We start from the raw sequence: 14,778 nt of genomic DNA on the forward strand, positions 1-14,778 counted from the left end.
CGGAGCCTAAAGTTTGGTAGTTCTTTCTAATACGGAATCTTAAACCTTTGTGATACCACGTGATGCAGGTGGCGCTGTAAGTCCGCCGAAATTCACGAAAGTCTTCCTGAAGATCCTCTCCACCCTGGTTTGGGCACATCGCAGGTGAGATGAGGTGCTACAATGGATGGGTGATGGAATGGTAAATTTTGCTTGGGCGCGGGGCACAGAGAATAGAGGGATTCCTACGAGATTCAAACATGTAATGCCCTCTTGGACCAGTGCAAAGCAGATAAGACAGCAAAGTCTCCAAAATCAATCTCAATTAATATACCCATTGGAAAGTATTGTATACACATGCAGCACAGGACAACGGGTGCTTCTTGCGCTCGAAACGCGACGCGTTCAGCGCGATTTACAGACGCGTTGTGCCAGCACGTGATGTGCCGGGTCGGCAATCAAGACCTCCTAGTAAGAGCCCGTAATAGAAAGCAGACGTCAGACACGGATATCCGAGGTACGAGGTTGAAGCAGAGTGTCTACCATCTGCCCTCGGGAGACTATCTGAATACAGTATTGACCATTGTCATTGCGTGCAATGATCAGCATTTTTGTCCATAGAACCCGATGATACCAAAGCTCTCTAGGGCTAACAGACTGCATAATTGGCTTCGTGACGGGCCCTAGAACCCGGGGAGGCTCAGCAGACACACTGTAAAGTTGTGCTCTTGTTTGTCCCGGCCAGCCGCTATCATCTCCATGGTTTATCCCTGGATCTGCAGTCCAGCAAGAACTTGCATTTCTTGTACGAGCATCAAGGATCCTGCATGTGGCAGCCACTCTGCGATCGGTGCGGGAACTATACCCGTGGAAATGTGGAAACGTATGAAATTAGCTGACTACGTCAACTACGTGGCTCAGGTACAGAAAGGCACCTCGTCAGCTACAGCTAAAGTATGTATGGTAAAGTAAAGTAAAGTAAAGTAATGCAATAGTAAAGTCCTTCTGCAGCTCTGCTGAAGCTCACTATGCACCTGTTCTCCTTGAAGTACCTGTAAGCATTCCGAAGTCCTGCAGCCATGAAGTCCATCATTCTTCCCAGTCATCCACGGCACAAATCGCATGAATACAAATGCAGCCCTCGCAAACTCACTGGTTCCAACTTCAATCCTTCATGATCCATGATCCATGTCCTCCCAATGATGGCCAGTCATCAGATGGTCACCTATCAAGGTGCACAACAGATGATGTCGTACTGCAAGAGGGCTTATGAAGGTAATTGCTTCCAATGCAACTGGGGTTGATGGAAAGTTGAATGATGAAAAATCAACAGGGGAGGAGAGAACGGCACTGAGAGGCATTGCACGAGAATGGTGTGTATCAGTCGGAGCCCCTATTGAGACAGAGCCTCCTGGATGCAGAGGACATGGCACCGAGTTGACAGTGCACTGAGGAAGAGAAAAGAATAAAGCAAAAGCATCAGATAGTGAATGTCAAAATGTCGAATAATAGGGGCTGATGTGGTTTTAATATTTTCTGGCACCGGCAGTCCCTGCGTCGAACCCCACCATGAGCGGGACAAGTCACGGCAGGATTGCCACTGTGAACAGACTGTAGTGTCGGCGCGGTAACAGTAACAGTAACGGTGGTGGTGGTAGTGGTGGTGAAGGCATTATGGCAGATGCAGATCACGGGATCCCGAGTGATGTGAATATTCGGGAAAAACTCAATGTTACTGCACAGCAAGCCGAGCGAGGAGGTCAGTCAAATCATGAGCCCGTGAGAGAGAAGAAGAAGAACGCGCTATGAACCCGACTTCAACCCGCTTGGTTGGGGAAATACGAGCCACAAGGTGTCGACCATACATCTTGTGTAGTCTTGAGTCCTAGATCAAAAGTCTTATGTGTCGGTGCAGAGGACTCACTGCTTGATCTCCAACGAGTCACGACCGTCCTTTAACTTAAAGTTCAGAACTTTGAAGACAGTACTTGATAATGGCACGTATGTGTTACGGCCCGGCGAGTGTCCCGGATACTAACACAGTGTTGACGGGAAGCATGAGACTTTTGCCATCTGCTGGAGACCAACGGATGACTGCTTTGACCAAGGGGCATACAGACCTGTGATGACTAGAACAAAAGGGATGGCCTTGAGGAGACGAATCGCGTTCTGAGTGTCAAACGCGCCGTGACAGGGCCACTTTCTTGATAGAGTGTTAGTGACAGCTCGCGCGACTTTTGTCACGCACCGTCGCTTCCAACATGCCTCTGTACGAACGAAATGCGTTTTTTGAGGTGCAGTATTTACGAAATCAAGCCCAGGAGCTTCTGAAGTGCAGCTGCCCACATATGGTAGTGTCTGCGGTTCGTAAGGCGGACACGAGGTACGACAAGGTTCGTTGATTGCCTACTCCCTCGCATTGAGTATTCCTGGCGCTCACTCGGTTCTTTCCCGCAGCCGAAAAACGCTGGCTCGTAGTCTGGCTTCCACTTCCACTTCCACTTCCACTTCCACTTCCACTTGGCCTCCGGGCGACAGTGGCGGTGCCATGTGTAGTGTACGTCGCGGCCGCTGTCTTTGGTCATAACGCCACGAGAAACGTTACCGGGCACATTTTGGGGAATTCGAATCCGCAGGGGGTAGGTGGATGCGGCGGATCATTGAGCGGAGACAACGGCGCCGCCCATATTGCGCGCGTCAGACGCTGTCATGGGACGTATTTGTTCTGACGAAATGAATACTGAGCGTTTCGATATGTGCAGGTGACTGCCGTAAATCACCATTCTGGATCGACGTGCATTGGATTTCGTCATATTGAGTGGATGTGTACGCACACCAACGAACGTTCTATCTAACCTCCGACATGGAGAACGTTCCCTGGTCGACGAGGCGAGTGCTATAGCCGCAGAGGAGGGGCGCGCCTTGAGCTGGTCTTGACGTCAAGATAAGTGCAGAGAACATAACTGGAGACGTCGATACCAATGCGATTGACCAATACATGCTTTGGCGAATCATCCAGAGTCGCGGTGTCAGGGTGAGAGCATTTGGCGCACGGCTAGAGATAGCGACACATTCGTCGCAGCGTTCGCCCGTTCGCGATGCGTACCCGTCGGCAAGCAAAAGCACGCGCACGATGGACGACACGATACCGATCGCGACTTTCACGATCTTCTTACTGCAAGATGGATGATGTCAAATCGGTCAATCGCATGGCCACGACTCGTTAATGACGCACCGGGGTCGCAACAAGCTGCGGCCATTGGCACCTTGAACTGCATACTCAGACTGCTGCACGTAAATTCGCACCGGTAGACGAGACAAGGAAGCGACCGATCAGGATGAAGCAATTCATTGACAAAAGCAAGGAAAATTTCCCTTCACGTACAGAAAGCTGGGTTACTCCGACGATACAAGGGTTGGTGCATCCAGGTCAGACGTCAGAATGAAATTGTGAGTCAAGGAGGGATCAGAGAGCAGGCATACAAGGTAACACACGCGTAACATATCTCCAAAAGTTTGACAGAATCGCGAACCTCCCGCACAGCATGAAGCCCAGCATAGAAAGGGGAGACCTCCGCGTCTGGCCTACCGCTCAGTATGGCTAAGTAATCGCCAGATCTGAGCTGCTACTCGAACTGAGTTACGACAAGTATGTCGCCTGCGCGTCGGCATTTGAATATGTGCCTCCTAGGCACATTACGAGACGCTCTGGCGGTCAGTGGTCATCAAGAACGGGGGATTGGCTGAGAGAGTCGAAAACCCGCGAAGACCTCTTTTGCTAGAAACTGCGAACTGAGTAATCCACAGCCCTCGCGGGCGCTATAAGCAAGCAACGACCGGCAGCCAGTCGGACCAACACCAGCAAATCTCCTGGACAGATCCCAAAACGGTCATAGACGTGCTGACTATCAGCGGCCGCATCAAGAAGTACCGGAAGTGTCAGCGAGCACCTCGGATCTCAGAAACCCAGGGTTAGCCTGTTCTTCGGTGACATCTCAATCGAACGAGCCAGCATCGTTCAGAGTCGTTCGAACATGCCTGACGCCCGCTCCGAGGTACAGGTCTAGAGAAGTCTTCGATATAGTATTGCAACAGGGCAAGGGAAGCGTTTGTACCTTGTGTCTGGAGAACAGCAGGCCATACCGCGGAGGCCGACACTGCTCGACGGAGAAACCCCACTTCCGATGAATAGAACTCCTAGAAACATCACGTTAGGCGTGATAGAGTGGACGATGACACGTCACGGTGTGCAGGAAGAGCGTGGCCTCGAGATGAACGCGCCTGCGAGTGAGCGACGGACAGATGCAAGTCCCTGGCGCCGCATGTCAGAGTTTCATGCATGGGAGGTTCGGCGGACCGAACTTGCCTGACGTTCGCATCTCCCGTTGGAGACTGCCCAGTTGCACGCGAGCGTAAGTACGACGACGGAGGACAGCGCGTTGTCATCATGATCAGCGAATAGCGCGTTGTCAGCGAGTTGAGCGGGCCATGGCATGATCGGTGGCATACTCGGGTCAGATGTGGAGAAAATAAAGGTCAGACACCTCCAGAGATTTGTGGGGTTGTGGGGAATATTGTATGGGACTATACAATGTCCAGGTTGGGCCTAGTGAGATGTAAAGCCCACCGCTTGTTCATCGCATAATTCAAGTGTGAGAAGCGAGTGTCAGGACCTGAGATCCGTGTGGGGAAAGCAGACGCCGACGCTGGGATATAAAGACGAGCATCAGGTGGCGACCGTGCGGGTTTGTTCTCTCTGTTGCACCCAGTGAGAAAGACAGAAAAGAGAGAGAGAGGCGTGGCCCGGGGAAACAGCTGTACGCTCTCATTCCGAGTCCGTTCAAGTTCACGCGCCGTCTCGTAGGCGTCGGCAATACACTTCCTGCACTCCACTCGTCTCGTCCCCTTTTTCTTTTGTCAGCTGTCGTCATTATCGTCCTCTCGACAATATTCATATAATCCCGCTATATTCTTCTCGCACCTACCACCGCCCGGTTCGGACTGGCTAATAGGTTCGCTTTTTCGGAACGCCAGAACACTCATTACTTTGTATCCGTTACTCCCCGTCCTGCTCTCCTTGTTTATCTACTTTTCGCTGCCCACTCCATCTCTGTCGTACCTATCATGGCTCCAGTGTTGATCCATCCAACCGGCGTGAACTTCATCGAAGAGCAGCACCGTCCGGACGTCAACAGTGACGCCGCGACCTACTACGGTGGCCAGGAGAAGTTCAGTCGCTCCAGAACATATAGTGCCGTACGTTCGTGTCTCGTTCAAATGCGGCCCAGCTGATCAACCTGCTGCAGTCGTTCGCCCATGGGTACAACCCAAAGCGCATGCCTACCTTCCAAGACGAGTCGTACATGCGCTCACGGCGGATGTCTCATGACGAGAAGGGCACAGGCCCCAGGCGTTTCCTCATCGACGTAGAGGAGACCATCCGTGTAGTTCTTGAGCAAGAGGATACCGATGGCGACTTCCAGATCAGTATCACAGACGCTGGTCCGAAGCTCATGGCTCTCGGTACCGCTACCAGCAATGGGTTCAAAAGCTTCGATATTCGAGTACGTCGCGCTCCTTCCATCCACCAAGTTGCTAAGCACGTCGTTGGTTTACTGTTGCGTCTTCTAGGGAAACTACATGCTGTCGAACCTATTGCAAGAACTCGCTCTCGCCAGAGATCACAACAGAAAGCGTATCGTGCTCGACGAGGCACGTCTGACCGAGAATCCGGTCGACCGTCTGTCCCGCATGATCAAGAACTCGTTCTGGCACTCCCTCACCCGCCGCATCGACGGTGACGGTCTTGAGATCATTTGCGCAGACCCGAAGAACCGCACAGGGCGTGTGAACCCGCGCATATATGTACCACACGGTGAACCTGCTATGGCAGAGTACTACAGAAGGGTCGCGCGGGAGAAGCCGCATCTAAACCTCGACGTCCAGGTTCTTCCGCCGAAGCCTGACGATCCGAGGTTCGTGAAGAGTTTGAATACGAAGCCTGGCATTTTAGCTCTTGCCATGAATGAGGTTGATACTGGTAGAGGTGGGAAAACGCTCAAGGGCATCCCGTTCATCGTCCCGGGTGCCCGCTTCAATGAGGTGAGCTTGGCACCCGGCTGCTACCTTGCACGAGGCGTTAACTCGCTGCCTTTTCCAGCTGTACAACTGGGACTCGTACTTCATCTCCCTTGGCCTGCTCGTCGACGGGTACACGAAGATGGCCAAGGGGATGGTCGACCACTTCATCTTCGAGATCAGACACTACGGCAAGATCCTGAACGGGAGCCGCAGCTACTACCTCTGCCGTACGCAGCCGCCTTTCCTGACGGACATGGCGCTGCAGATCTACAACCAGCTTGACCGCTCTGACGTCGATGCCAACCGCGCGTGGCTGAAGCGCGCGATCCAGGCGGCGGTCAAGGAGTATCACACAGTGTGGGTGGCGGAGCCGCGCATGGACCCGAAGACGGGCCTCTCGCGGTATCGCCCCGACGGGCTCGGCATCCCGCCGGAGACGGAAGCAACACACTTCACGCACATCCTCGAGCCGTACGCAGCCAAGCACGGGCTGTCCGTGCTCGAGTTCAGCGAGCGCTACACCGACGGGACCATCAAAGAGCCCGAGCTCGACGAGTACTTCCTGCACGACCGCGCCGTGCGTGAGTCCGGCCACGATACAACGTACCGCTTTGAGAAGCGCTGCGCGAACCTTGGGACGATCGACCTCCAGGCGCTGCTATACAAGTACGAGGTCGACATCGGGACTGCTATCCGCGAGGTCTTCGATGACGAGCTCGAACTCGAGGAAGACTTCTCGCTGGCGCCCTTCCCGCCGTCCGTGGAGTCTTACGCGAATCCCCATCGTGAGAGCTCGAAGACGAAGCCGCAATCAAGTGCGATTTGGTTCGAGCGTGCGGAGTTCAGGAAGCGGATGATTGACAAGTACTGCTGGAACGAGAGCAAGAGCTTATACTTCGACTACGACACTGTCCAGGAGAAGCAAATCTTATACGAAAGTGTCACTGCATTCTGGACACTCTGGGCTGGGTGTGCGAGCGAGGAGCAATGTTGGAAGCTGATGTATGTTCTGCCTTCCCAGTGGTCTTTCCTTCTACTACTGACCCGATCACGATAGCTCGAACTCTCTGAAGAAGTTCGAGGTCTTGGGCGGTTTGGTGTCGGGGACGGAGGAATCCCGGGGGAAGATCTCTCTAGATCGTCCGAACCGACAATGGGACTACCCGTGAGTTGCTCCCTGTGTGGATGAATCGTCAGTTCTGATGTCTCCGCATTTCTGCAGTTATGCATGGTCGGTCTTTCGTCTTGATGTCCCATTTCTCTGCTAATTAATTTGCATCCTCCTAGGCCTCCACACCAGATCATGACCTGGGTCGGTCTTGAACGTTATGGCTACCTGGAGGACGCGCAGAGACTGGCGTACAGGTTCCTGTACATGTATGTGACATCTTCGTGCACGGTGAGCACGTGCTCATGAACGTTGCCTAGGATGACCACTGCGTTTGTCGACTTCAATGGAGTCGTCCCTGAAAAGGTGGGTCCCAGTAATCTACGTCACTGCAATGATTCCTGAGACTTTACTCTTACTAGTTCGACGCTGTCAGGCTGTCGCATCTCGTCGACGCTGAGTACGGCAACCAAGGCGTTGATTTCAAGATGGTGCCCAGGGAAGGATTCGGATGGATGAACGGTTCGTGTCTCGCACGACTGGCGTGGCCTATGCCAAGCATGCTCACACATTTGTCCAGCTGCCTACCAAGTTGGCTTATCATTCCTTTCTACGGGCATGCGCCGCGCCGTCTCTACTTGCACGAGCCCTGAGGTCGTGTTCGGCCACGTCCTCTCCCAACCCATGACCTCGCAGCAGTACTCTGCCAGCATTTCAGACCCGCTCGGTCTCGCGATGGAGAACCTCCAGCTACCCTCACTCGCCTCCGGGCCCACCGCCCCTCTCGCGTACTGAGCACCACCCCTCGTGCGCCCATGGATTCCCATCTACGGTCCTTTCGCGTCTAACGTAATTCAGTGCGCGTGCGCGTATAATCAGTTGCCAGCGGACTTCGTCGTTCATCGAGCTTTCCGAGATTCCATAGACCGTAGATGTCGATTCCATTGTATAGCAAGCATCATGATCAGTATTCGTGTACCATTATCACTCACATTTGTTTTCTCTCGCACTTCGTCCATCGTGTACATAGAGTTCTCTCCGTATTGTAACGCGCTCTGGTTCAGTCGCTACGGATTTGTCAATCGATTTTCTTTCTTTTCTTTCGAGATGCGGGCGTCCAGAAGTCAAATTTCATCCCAAGCATTCCATAAGGACGGAAGGAATGCGATGATTAATGAGCTGAGAATTCAGGTTGCCCAATCGTGATCCATTGCCTGTCCCGAGCAGCTACTGTTGTTATAATATGGATGTAGTATACAGGCACGTTGGAGGATTTATGATACATCGCCGTGATATCGTGTTGACTTCATAATAGCTTCTGCACTGACAGCATTACATACCCGAAGCTCGTCGGAACCTGGTAGGTCCACCCCTTGAGACATATCCTGCAGGCGAGCCGAGGGAGGAAAGTCGCCGAACTCCCAGCTGAAGCATTCCTGCGAGCCATCATATCAGGACTGAACCAACGTTACGCGCAATCCCGAACGCAGCAGCGACGAGTGTGCATGCTCACTCACCACACATTCCTCCTCTGGAGCAAGTTCAGGAACTTCTCTACCGGCCAATACGCTCGGTCCCCACGGTTTCGAGAGCACATTGTCGATGACGTTGACGATCCCATGTGTGCGAATGTCCACGGACCAGGACAAGTTCGAGACGGTATCGTACACGATTGATTGACCAAGGTGACATCTACGTCTATGAATGAACACGTTGATGCTGAGGAATTGTGCTTCCACTGACCGACTCTCCAAGGCATACCCTCCCAACGCACAACTCGACAGTATACCGTTACATATCCCCATTGCAATCGGGTCCGCCGTGTGATAGACGTGCACAATGGGCTGCACAGAAGGCTGCGTGAAAGAATGATGTCAGAATTCGGATCCAGTAAGTCCCGAGTGCCACGGCCGTACATGTTTTCTCTGCAGTCTTCCACGAGACTTCAGAGACGACATGGATAACCATGGCCCCGCAAGACAAGTGAATGCGACGGACAGGAGAAGGCAAATGCAGCCGCCTGGCAGCCATCTTCTCGCCAGGAGATTCGAAGGCCACCGCCGGTACACCAAACGTGACTCCAAGGAGAGATGCTAGTGCACCACCCAACGAATGCCCGACAGCCCACACATTTGCTTCGGGGTATAGATACGTCAAATTATTGTACAGATTCTGCGATCAACTCGCAGCAGTCAGTCAACAGGTGAACGACCGCAACAAGTGAGCTCACAATGCCGGCAGAATAGAACAAGCTGTCCTCGATCAGTGCTGTCTCCAGACAATCCTGATCACACTTCCAACCGCCGCGGTAGCAATCGCACACTGTCGTCCAAGTCCAGTCGATGCGCGCACAGCAGCAACTAAAGAGTAAATTATCGTTGAACTTGTCCTTCTTCGTCGTCGTACCACCACCGCCAACGAAAGCCGCTGACGTGCCCTTAATGGACACTACGACGGTGGAGTTATCTTCCGTTGCGAATATTTGCCCGCGAAACCCGTCTGTGTCGGGCTCCCAGCCGAAGGGATAACTCTGCCCAAGGACAATCAGATGACATTCTAAAGATTAAATGAACAATTACAGGGACATGAAGAAGATTCGTCCTGGGCATGATCATCGACTTGCATCAATCTAAATACTCACAGTATTCCATGCTCCACTAAGATTATACCACCCCGAGTCTCCTGGTTCTGTCAGATATGCGTTGTTCGTCATCTTGGCCAACTCAAGCAAGGTTAGCCGGCTCTGTACATCTGGAGCAAGCACCTCCTCTTCGTCCCAGTCTATTGACTCGCTCTCACGGTATTGTATGGACCTTGCGCGTGCGCGCGAGAATGCAGCAAACGATGACGGACGAACAGATTTCGTAATTTGTGTCTGGACGGTGTGGGGAGTGTATCCGCTCGCCATTAAGCTGGTATGGTGCACATCGCGCACGGCGACTCGTCCTTCTGGAGACACCGCATGCAGGTGCCGTAACTCGAACTGCAATGAAGGTGGAGGGGTCAATGCTACCGAGTGCTCATCGCGAATGAAAGCAGCGAGGAGCGGGGCAAGAAAGCTCGCGAACGTCGAGAGCATCATTGAAGCATCCGCGTTCGTTGCATCCGGCGGCGAGCTCCAAGGTTTGTCAATGAGAGAGAGAGATCTCAGCAAGATTCCAGCAAAACCCGGATCGGGAGGTTGTCGGCTGTTCCCGAGCATGGTTAAGATGCTTGAACTCTATTTTTCTCCTTAATCAACACCGACCTTTCAGTCACCTCTGTCTCACCAGCAAGACCAGGATGAGTTACGTCGCTAAGGCCGACAAGGAATACGATGCCACTGGCGCCCCCGTCCCCGCCGCCAAGGTCCACAAGATCCGCATTACGCTCACGAGCAGTAATGTCAAGAACTTAGAGAAGTGTGAGTGGCTACTTTCGATGGTTCAAGGAATTTTTCTTGATTATTCTGCGGTATTATAGTCTCTACGGACTTGATTAACAGGGCGAAGGACAAGCAGCTCCGTGTGAAGGGCCCCGTCCGCTTACCCACCAAGGTCCTTAAGATCACCACCCGTAAGACTGTGAGTATATCCACGTTGTATCTTCCTAGCATGTCGTATTGAGTATTGGCATATTGCTAGCCTTGCGGTGAAGGCTCCAAGACCTGGGACAGATACGAGCTGAAGATCCACAAGCGCCTGATTGACCTTCACTCCTCCAGCGAAATTGTGAAACAGATCGTGAGTTCAAAGCATAAGCTTCCTATACCCACTCTAACCTCGGCTACTGCAGACGAGCATCAGCTTGGAGCCTGGTGTGGAGGTTGAAGTCACGATCTCGGCTTAGGGTGCATATACTTACGGACACCCCAAGTATGCATGATGGCCGCCGCGCCGCCGCTCTCGCGGCTGCAGCACCTCCAACGCATGTACGTCTGAAGAGGTTTAGACGTAATCCTAGTGCAATGGCTCGGCGCCATACACTTGATTCACGAACTCCGACCAGGTGAAATATCATGATACACGGTGTCTAAATGCTGTATGCTGTAGGTCGTGAATATCGATAAGTTTCAAGCCTTCCCTTTGTCTTCTGCAAGACCTGGTGACTCGGACTCGCTATTAGCTGAGCGGTTGGTTGCGTCAGATTTGGCTACGGGTTGTTCGTCTGCCCGGCATTCTTTGATTAATGACTTCAAGCGAAGGCATCAGCGACCCAGCAAAACGCAAAGTCTCACAGAAGGATCCTGACCAGTAACAGTATGTCGGCGCATTTGGTCAACATCACAATGGTATCGAGTTGTGTGGACACAAGGAACCGCACACGATACAGGCTTAAGGGTCCAACCGACACCATGAGCTGTTCGAGTTTTTGGAGTTTCTCCAATTGCCTATGAGAAAATCGACTTTCATTCCTTTGGGAAAGAGACTGGGACGTACTCTTTCAAATTCGAATGCAAGCGCTCCAGCTCGTCGAACTCATTTGGGGAGCGTTTTCGAATAATTTGGCGATCCTCTGGCTTGATGCCATCTATAGCGCGGATGGAGCGAGCGAGGGCTTCGCGCGTTTTTTTGAATTCTTTCTCCAGGAGAAACCAGCTGCTCGTCAAGCTCCATATTACGATCGATGAAGCCACTACAGCACCGGCCACCATCGTGGCTCGCGGAATAGCTCTCGCGCCCATCCAGAACAATGACTGCGAGGCCAGCATTGATACGGCTAAACATGCGATCAAGATCCATGATCATGAAATACTAGTACGCGGATGTCATGAACGACCTCTGTCCACTCACCTTGCTCTCAGATGTACTAAATGAGGACGATGGACACGGGCAGAGCCAGCAGATACCGCGATGGCGATGCGTACAAAGGCACCAGGAAGACTGGATCTAAGAAGCGGGCCGCGCGTGGTGGTTGCAGCGAGCGCTATCGTTCCCAGTGAACATTGTAGTACAACTACTAGTCCCGGCTAACTTGAGTCAATCCCGTGAATCATGCAGCACTCCCATATATAACATCTTCCTCTGTTGTTTTCAGCGTACATAGACCACTCCCCCTTGGTTCCATATGCTATTATATTATACAAAGACGAAGATCAACCACGCGCATGCGGCCACTCTTGCGCTCAAAACGACGAGGAGGCGTGCTTTTTTAATCTATTTGCTTTACACCGGCTTGCTCCAACTTTCTACATCTACTGAGGAGACCCTTCATATCATCGTCGTCGTCAGTAACCAAAGATCCTCGGCTAGGATACGACTCTGACCAATAATTCCATGTCGAAAGCTCGAGCCAAACATGTGATGGTCTTCAGTTGCTGGATCACGTCGTGGCGAACCAGATATTGCTCCCAGACGGCAGCCAATGTCATGTTTGTCTCGAGTGTTCGAACGTCCCGCTGTAGCCTGAACAATGGCACTGCTCACTCTCTTCATCAGCAAATCAGAGAACAAGACGCGACGTACTCCTCTAGCTTCGTCTGCAGATGTTCTAGGCGAGCAAGCCGGTCTGGACGACGAGTCTGGATAATCTCGCGGTCTTCCTGCTTCAAACTGTCTAGGGCATGGACGGCGTGGTTCAGCGCTCCTTTCGTGACCTTGAAGTCTTCCTCCAGACTGAGCCAGTTATCAGCCACTCTCAGAAAGGCCAGCGCGGAGGCCACCAGAATGGCGGCAGAGACGGTAACGCGAGGGATAGCCCGAATATTTGCGAACAGCAATGACTGCATCTGAAAGGCTGGAATACGACCAGAGACCAACTATTAGAGTCGAAAGGATGCGACGATATGGCCACTTCACCTGAGTACAAGGTGCGGGGAAAAAGGCTGTTGCGATACAGAAAGCGCTATACAATGGGTGCCGCGATACTGTGTTCGTCCCAAAGAGGCTTCTCAGCGAGTACTAACACACCTGATGGGTAACGGGAAGGAGAGTTTGAAAAACTGATCCGAGCCTCGGATTGGGTCAGTCTAGTTAATTATAAAGCGGTAGATGTGTCAAACAGAAGATGGTGAGTTGAAATGCACGAATTTCAGAAACGCACTCGCCGCACAATAATACGGTGTGAATACGGTGTAGCTGTAACGCGCAGACTTCTCACTGTCGGGCGATGGTCGTCGTTTATGATCATAAGTACTGAACCTAAACGATAGCCATATCTGGACGGATTTTCTTAGGTAATTGCGTACCGGCCTCGTCCGCGCTGCGCAGGCACCGCACTCAGCTCGCTCATCTCACTGACAACTTGACAGTCTCATATTATTTACCCTCGCTTTCACCATCATGTCGACGCCGTCCGACCCGCAAGCAGCTGCCCTCCTTGCTCACGTTGTCTCCCAGGTCCAGCGGGACGTCTCTTTTCTCGTATCGCACGACTATATCTCTGCTGCCGATGCTGCTGACATTGTCTCCCGCCTACCCGACGCCAAGAAGGCCGATGGCCTTGTCAACGGTGTGAAGAATATGGCTATCCGGACGCCTCCTCCCGAAGCCATACCCGTCGCGCTCACTGGACGTCGCATCCCTCCACCTCCCGCTCCATCCCCTCGCGTACAGCGGGCCAAGGCATTGTGGGCATACAACGAGGATGGACAGGTATGGTCAATTATATGTTTCCATTATTAACGAACGACCCATCTATCCATGCAGGAGCCGAACGACCTGTCATTCTCTGCTGATGAAATCGTCGAGATCCTCGATGAAACAAACACGGACTGGTGGACTGGCAAATGCAGGGGTCGCCAAGGACTCTTCCCTTCCAACCACGTGGAGAAGCTCACTACACACTCTTCACCTCCGCCCCCGGCGCTCATGGGTATGCCCATGGCGCCCATGTCCATGCAGTCCCCAATGCAGCCCCAGCCGTACACGCCGTACATGCCCGAGAAGGCTAGCTATGCACCTACCTATGGGGGATACCCGCCACCACCACCGCAGCCTATGATGCAGCAGACACCTCCACCGCCCGTTATCGTACAGACTGCTGCCCCTCCCGAGCAGCCCAAGAAACACAGGTTCGGCAGGCTGGGAAACACGGTATGTCGCATTGGCCCATTCCATGGAGGCATTGTTGATATGGAGTTTGTGTTAGATGGCCAACGCAGCCGCTGGAGGTGTTGGTTTCGGAGCAGGTACGCATACCCGGTGTTTGCTGGCACCAGTTCTGGCTCTGACGTGCTATGCAGGTGCTGCTATCGGCGGTGGTATTGTGGATGCAATTTTCTGATTTCGTAGTTATGCCGTCTCGCTGTATCGCCATCTATGTCACCCGGACTTTCGTCATACGGCGTCCATTAATCGTACTGGCAGAATGTTCAGCGGTGTTGTGGATTTCGTAGATCTAGAACCCGGAGAATTCTATCATTGTACCATCGTATCATATTTGTTCGTCCACTGCAAGTTGCACGAACATCTGAACGAAGCGAGAGCAATCTGTATTGAGCAATCTGTCTTGACTATGTCTCTGGTTGCTTGAGACACTAGAATAGTTGGCCACTGTGCAAGTGCACCCAGCTTGCAGGGCATCCGGCTGCACAACAAGCTTGGCATCTGGAGCAACTCATCAAATTTGAATGTGTTGGGTGGTTGGGTCTTGCGTTCACGCCAATAAGCAGTAATTATGTGTCCCATGTA

The 14,778-nt window shown here is 52.6% G+C and overlaps 7 protein-coding genes across 7 annotated transcripts; 3 read left to right on the forward strand and 4 right to left on the reverse strand.

The window, feature by feature from the left end:
- Positions 1-4,219: 4,219 nt before the first annotated feature.
- Positions 4,220-4,486, reverse strand: SCP_1201120 (hypothetical protein; the record flags this gene model as incomplete). Its single annotated transcript, XM_027762999.1, has 2 exons — positions 4,220-4,291; positions 4,346-4,486. 2 exons carry the CDS (start codon positions 4,484-4,486, stop codon positions 4,220-4,222), a joined length of 213 nt encoding a protein of 70 aa, XP_027618800.1.
- A 617-nt stretch (positions 4,487-5,103) lies between these two features.
- SCP_1201130 (Neutral trehalase) lies at positions 5,104-7,963 on the forward strand (the record flags this gene model as incomplete). Its single annotated transcript, XM_027763000.1, has 10 exons — positions 5,104-5,235; positions 5,286-5,543; positions 5,611-6,081; positions 6,140-7,062; positions 7,118-7,225; positions 7,283-7,291; positions 7,348-7,437; positions 7,489-7,534; positions 7,591-7,690; positions 7,749-7,963. The coding sequence occupies 10 exons, from the start codon at positions 5,104-5,106 to the stop codon at positions 7,961-7,963; spliced, it is 2,352 nt and encodes a 783-aa protein (XP_027618801.1).
- Positions 7,964-8,442: 479 nt separating this feature from the next.
- SCP_1201140 (Putative lipase) lies at positions 8,443-10,370 on the reverse strand (the record flags this gene model as incomplete). The annotated part of the gene is made up of 6 exons (XM_027763001.1): positions 8,443-8,604; positions 8,686-8,860; positions 8,912-9,024; positions 9,167-9,340; positions 9,399-9,698; positions 9,810-10,370. 6 exons carry the CDS (start codon positions 10,368-10,370, stop codon positions 8,443-8,445), a joined length of 1,485 nt encoding a protein of 494 aa, XP_027618802.1.
- An 80-nt stretch (positions 10,371-10,450) lies between these two features.
- SCP_1201150 (40S ribosomal protein) lies at positions 10,451-10,996 on the forward strand (the record flags this gene model as incomplete). Its single annotated transcript, XM_027763002.1, has 4 exons — positions 10,451-10,571; positions 10,631-10,731; positions 10,792-10,890; positions 10,943-10,996. 4 exons carry the CDS (start codon positions 10,451-10,453, stop codon positions 10,994-10,996), a joined length of 375 nt encoding a protein of 124 aa, XP_027618803.1.
- A 223-nt stretch (positions 10,997-11,219) lies between these two features.
- Positions 11,220-11,801, reverse strand: SCP_1201160 (hypothetical protein; the record flags this gene model as incomplete). The annotated part of the gene is made up of 3 exons (XM_027763003.1): positions 11,220-11,339; positions 11,399-11,537; positions 11,587-11,801. 3 exons carry the CDS (start codon positions 11,799-11,801, stop codon positions 11,220-11,222), a joined length of 474 nt encoding a protein of 157 aa, XP_027618804.1.
- A 497-nt stretch (positions 11,802-12,298) lies between these two features.
- On the reverse strand, positions 12,299-12,875 carry SCP_1201170 (hypothetical protein; the record flags this gene model as incomplete). The annotated part of the gene is made up of 3 exons (XM_027763004.1): positions 12,299-12,355; positions 12,414-12,552; positions 12,613-12,875. 3 exons carry the CDS (start codon positions 12,873-12,875, stop codon positions 12,299-12,301), a joined length of 459 nt encoding a protein of 152 aa, XP_027618805.1.
- A 553-nt stretch (positions 12,876-13,428) lies between these two features.
- On the forward strand, positions 13,429-14,371 carry SCP_1201180 (Protein csh3; the record flags this gene model as incomplete). Its single annotated transcript, XM_027763005.1, has 4 exons — positions 13,429-13,740; positions 13,795-14,181; positions 14,237-14,276; positions 14,331-14,371. 4 exons carry the CDS (start codon positions 13,429-13,431, stop codon positions 14,369-14,371), a joined length of 780 nt encoding a protein of 259 aa, XP_027618806.1.
- Between the last annotated feature and the right edge of the window lie 407 nt (positions 14,372-14,778).

Source organism: Sparassis crispa, assembly GCF_003851025.1.
Source record: "Sparassis crispa DNA, contig_000010F, whole genome shotgun sequence".
NCBI classification, from domain to species: domain Eukaryota; kingdom Fungi; phylum Basidiomycota; class Agaricomycetes; order Polyporales; family Sparassidaceae; genus Sparassis; species Sparassis crispa.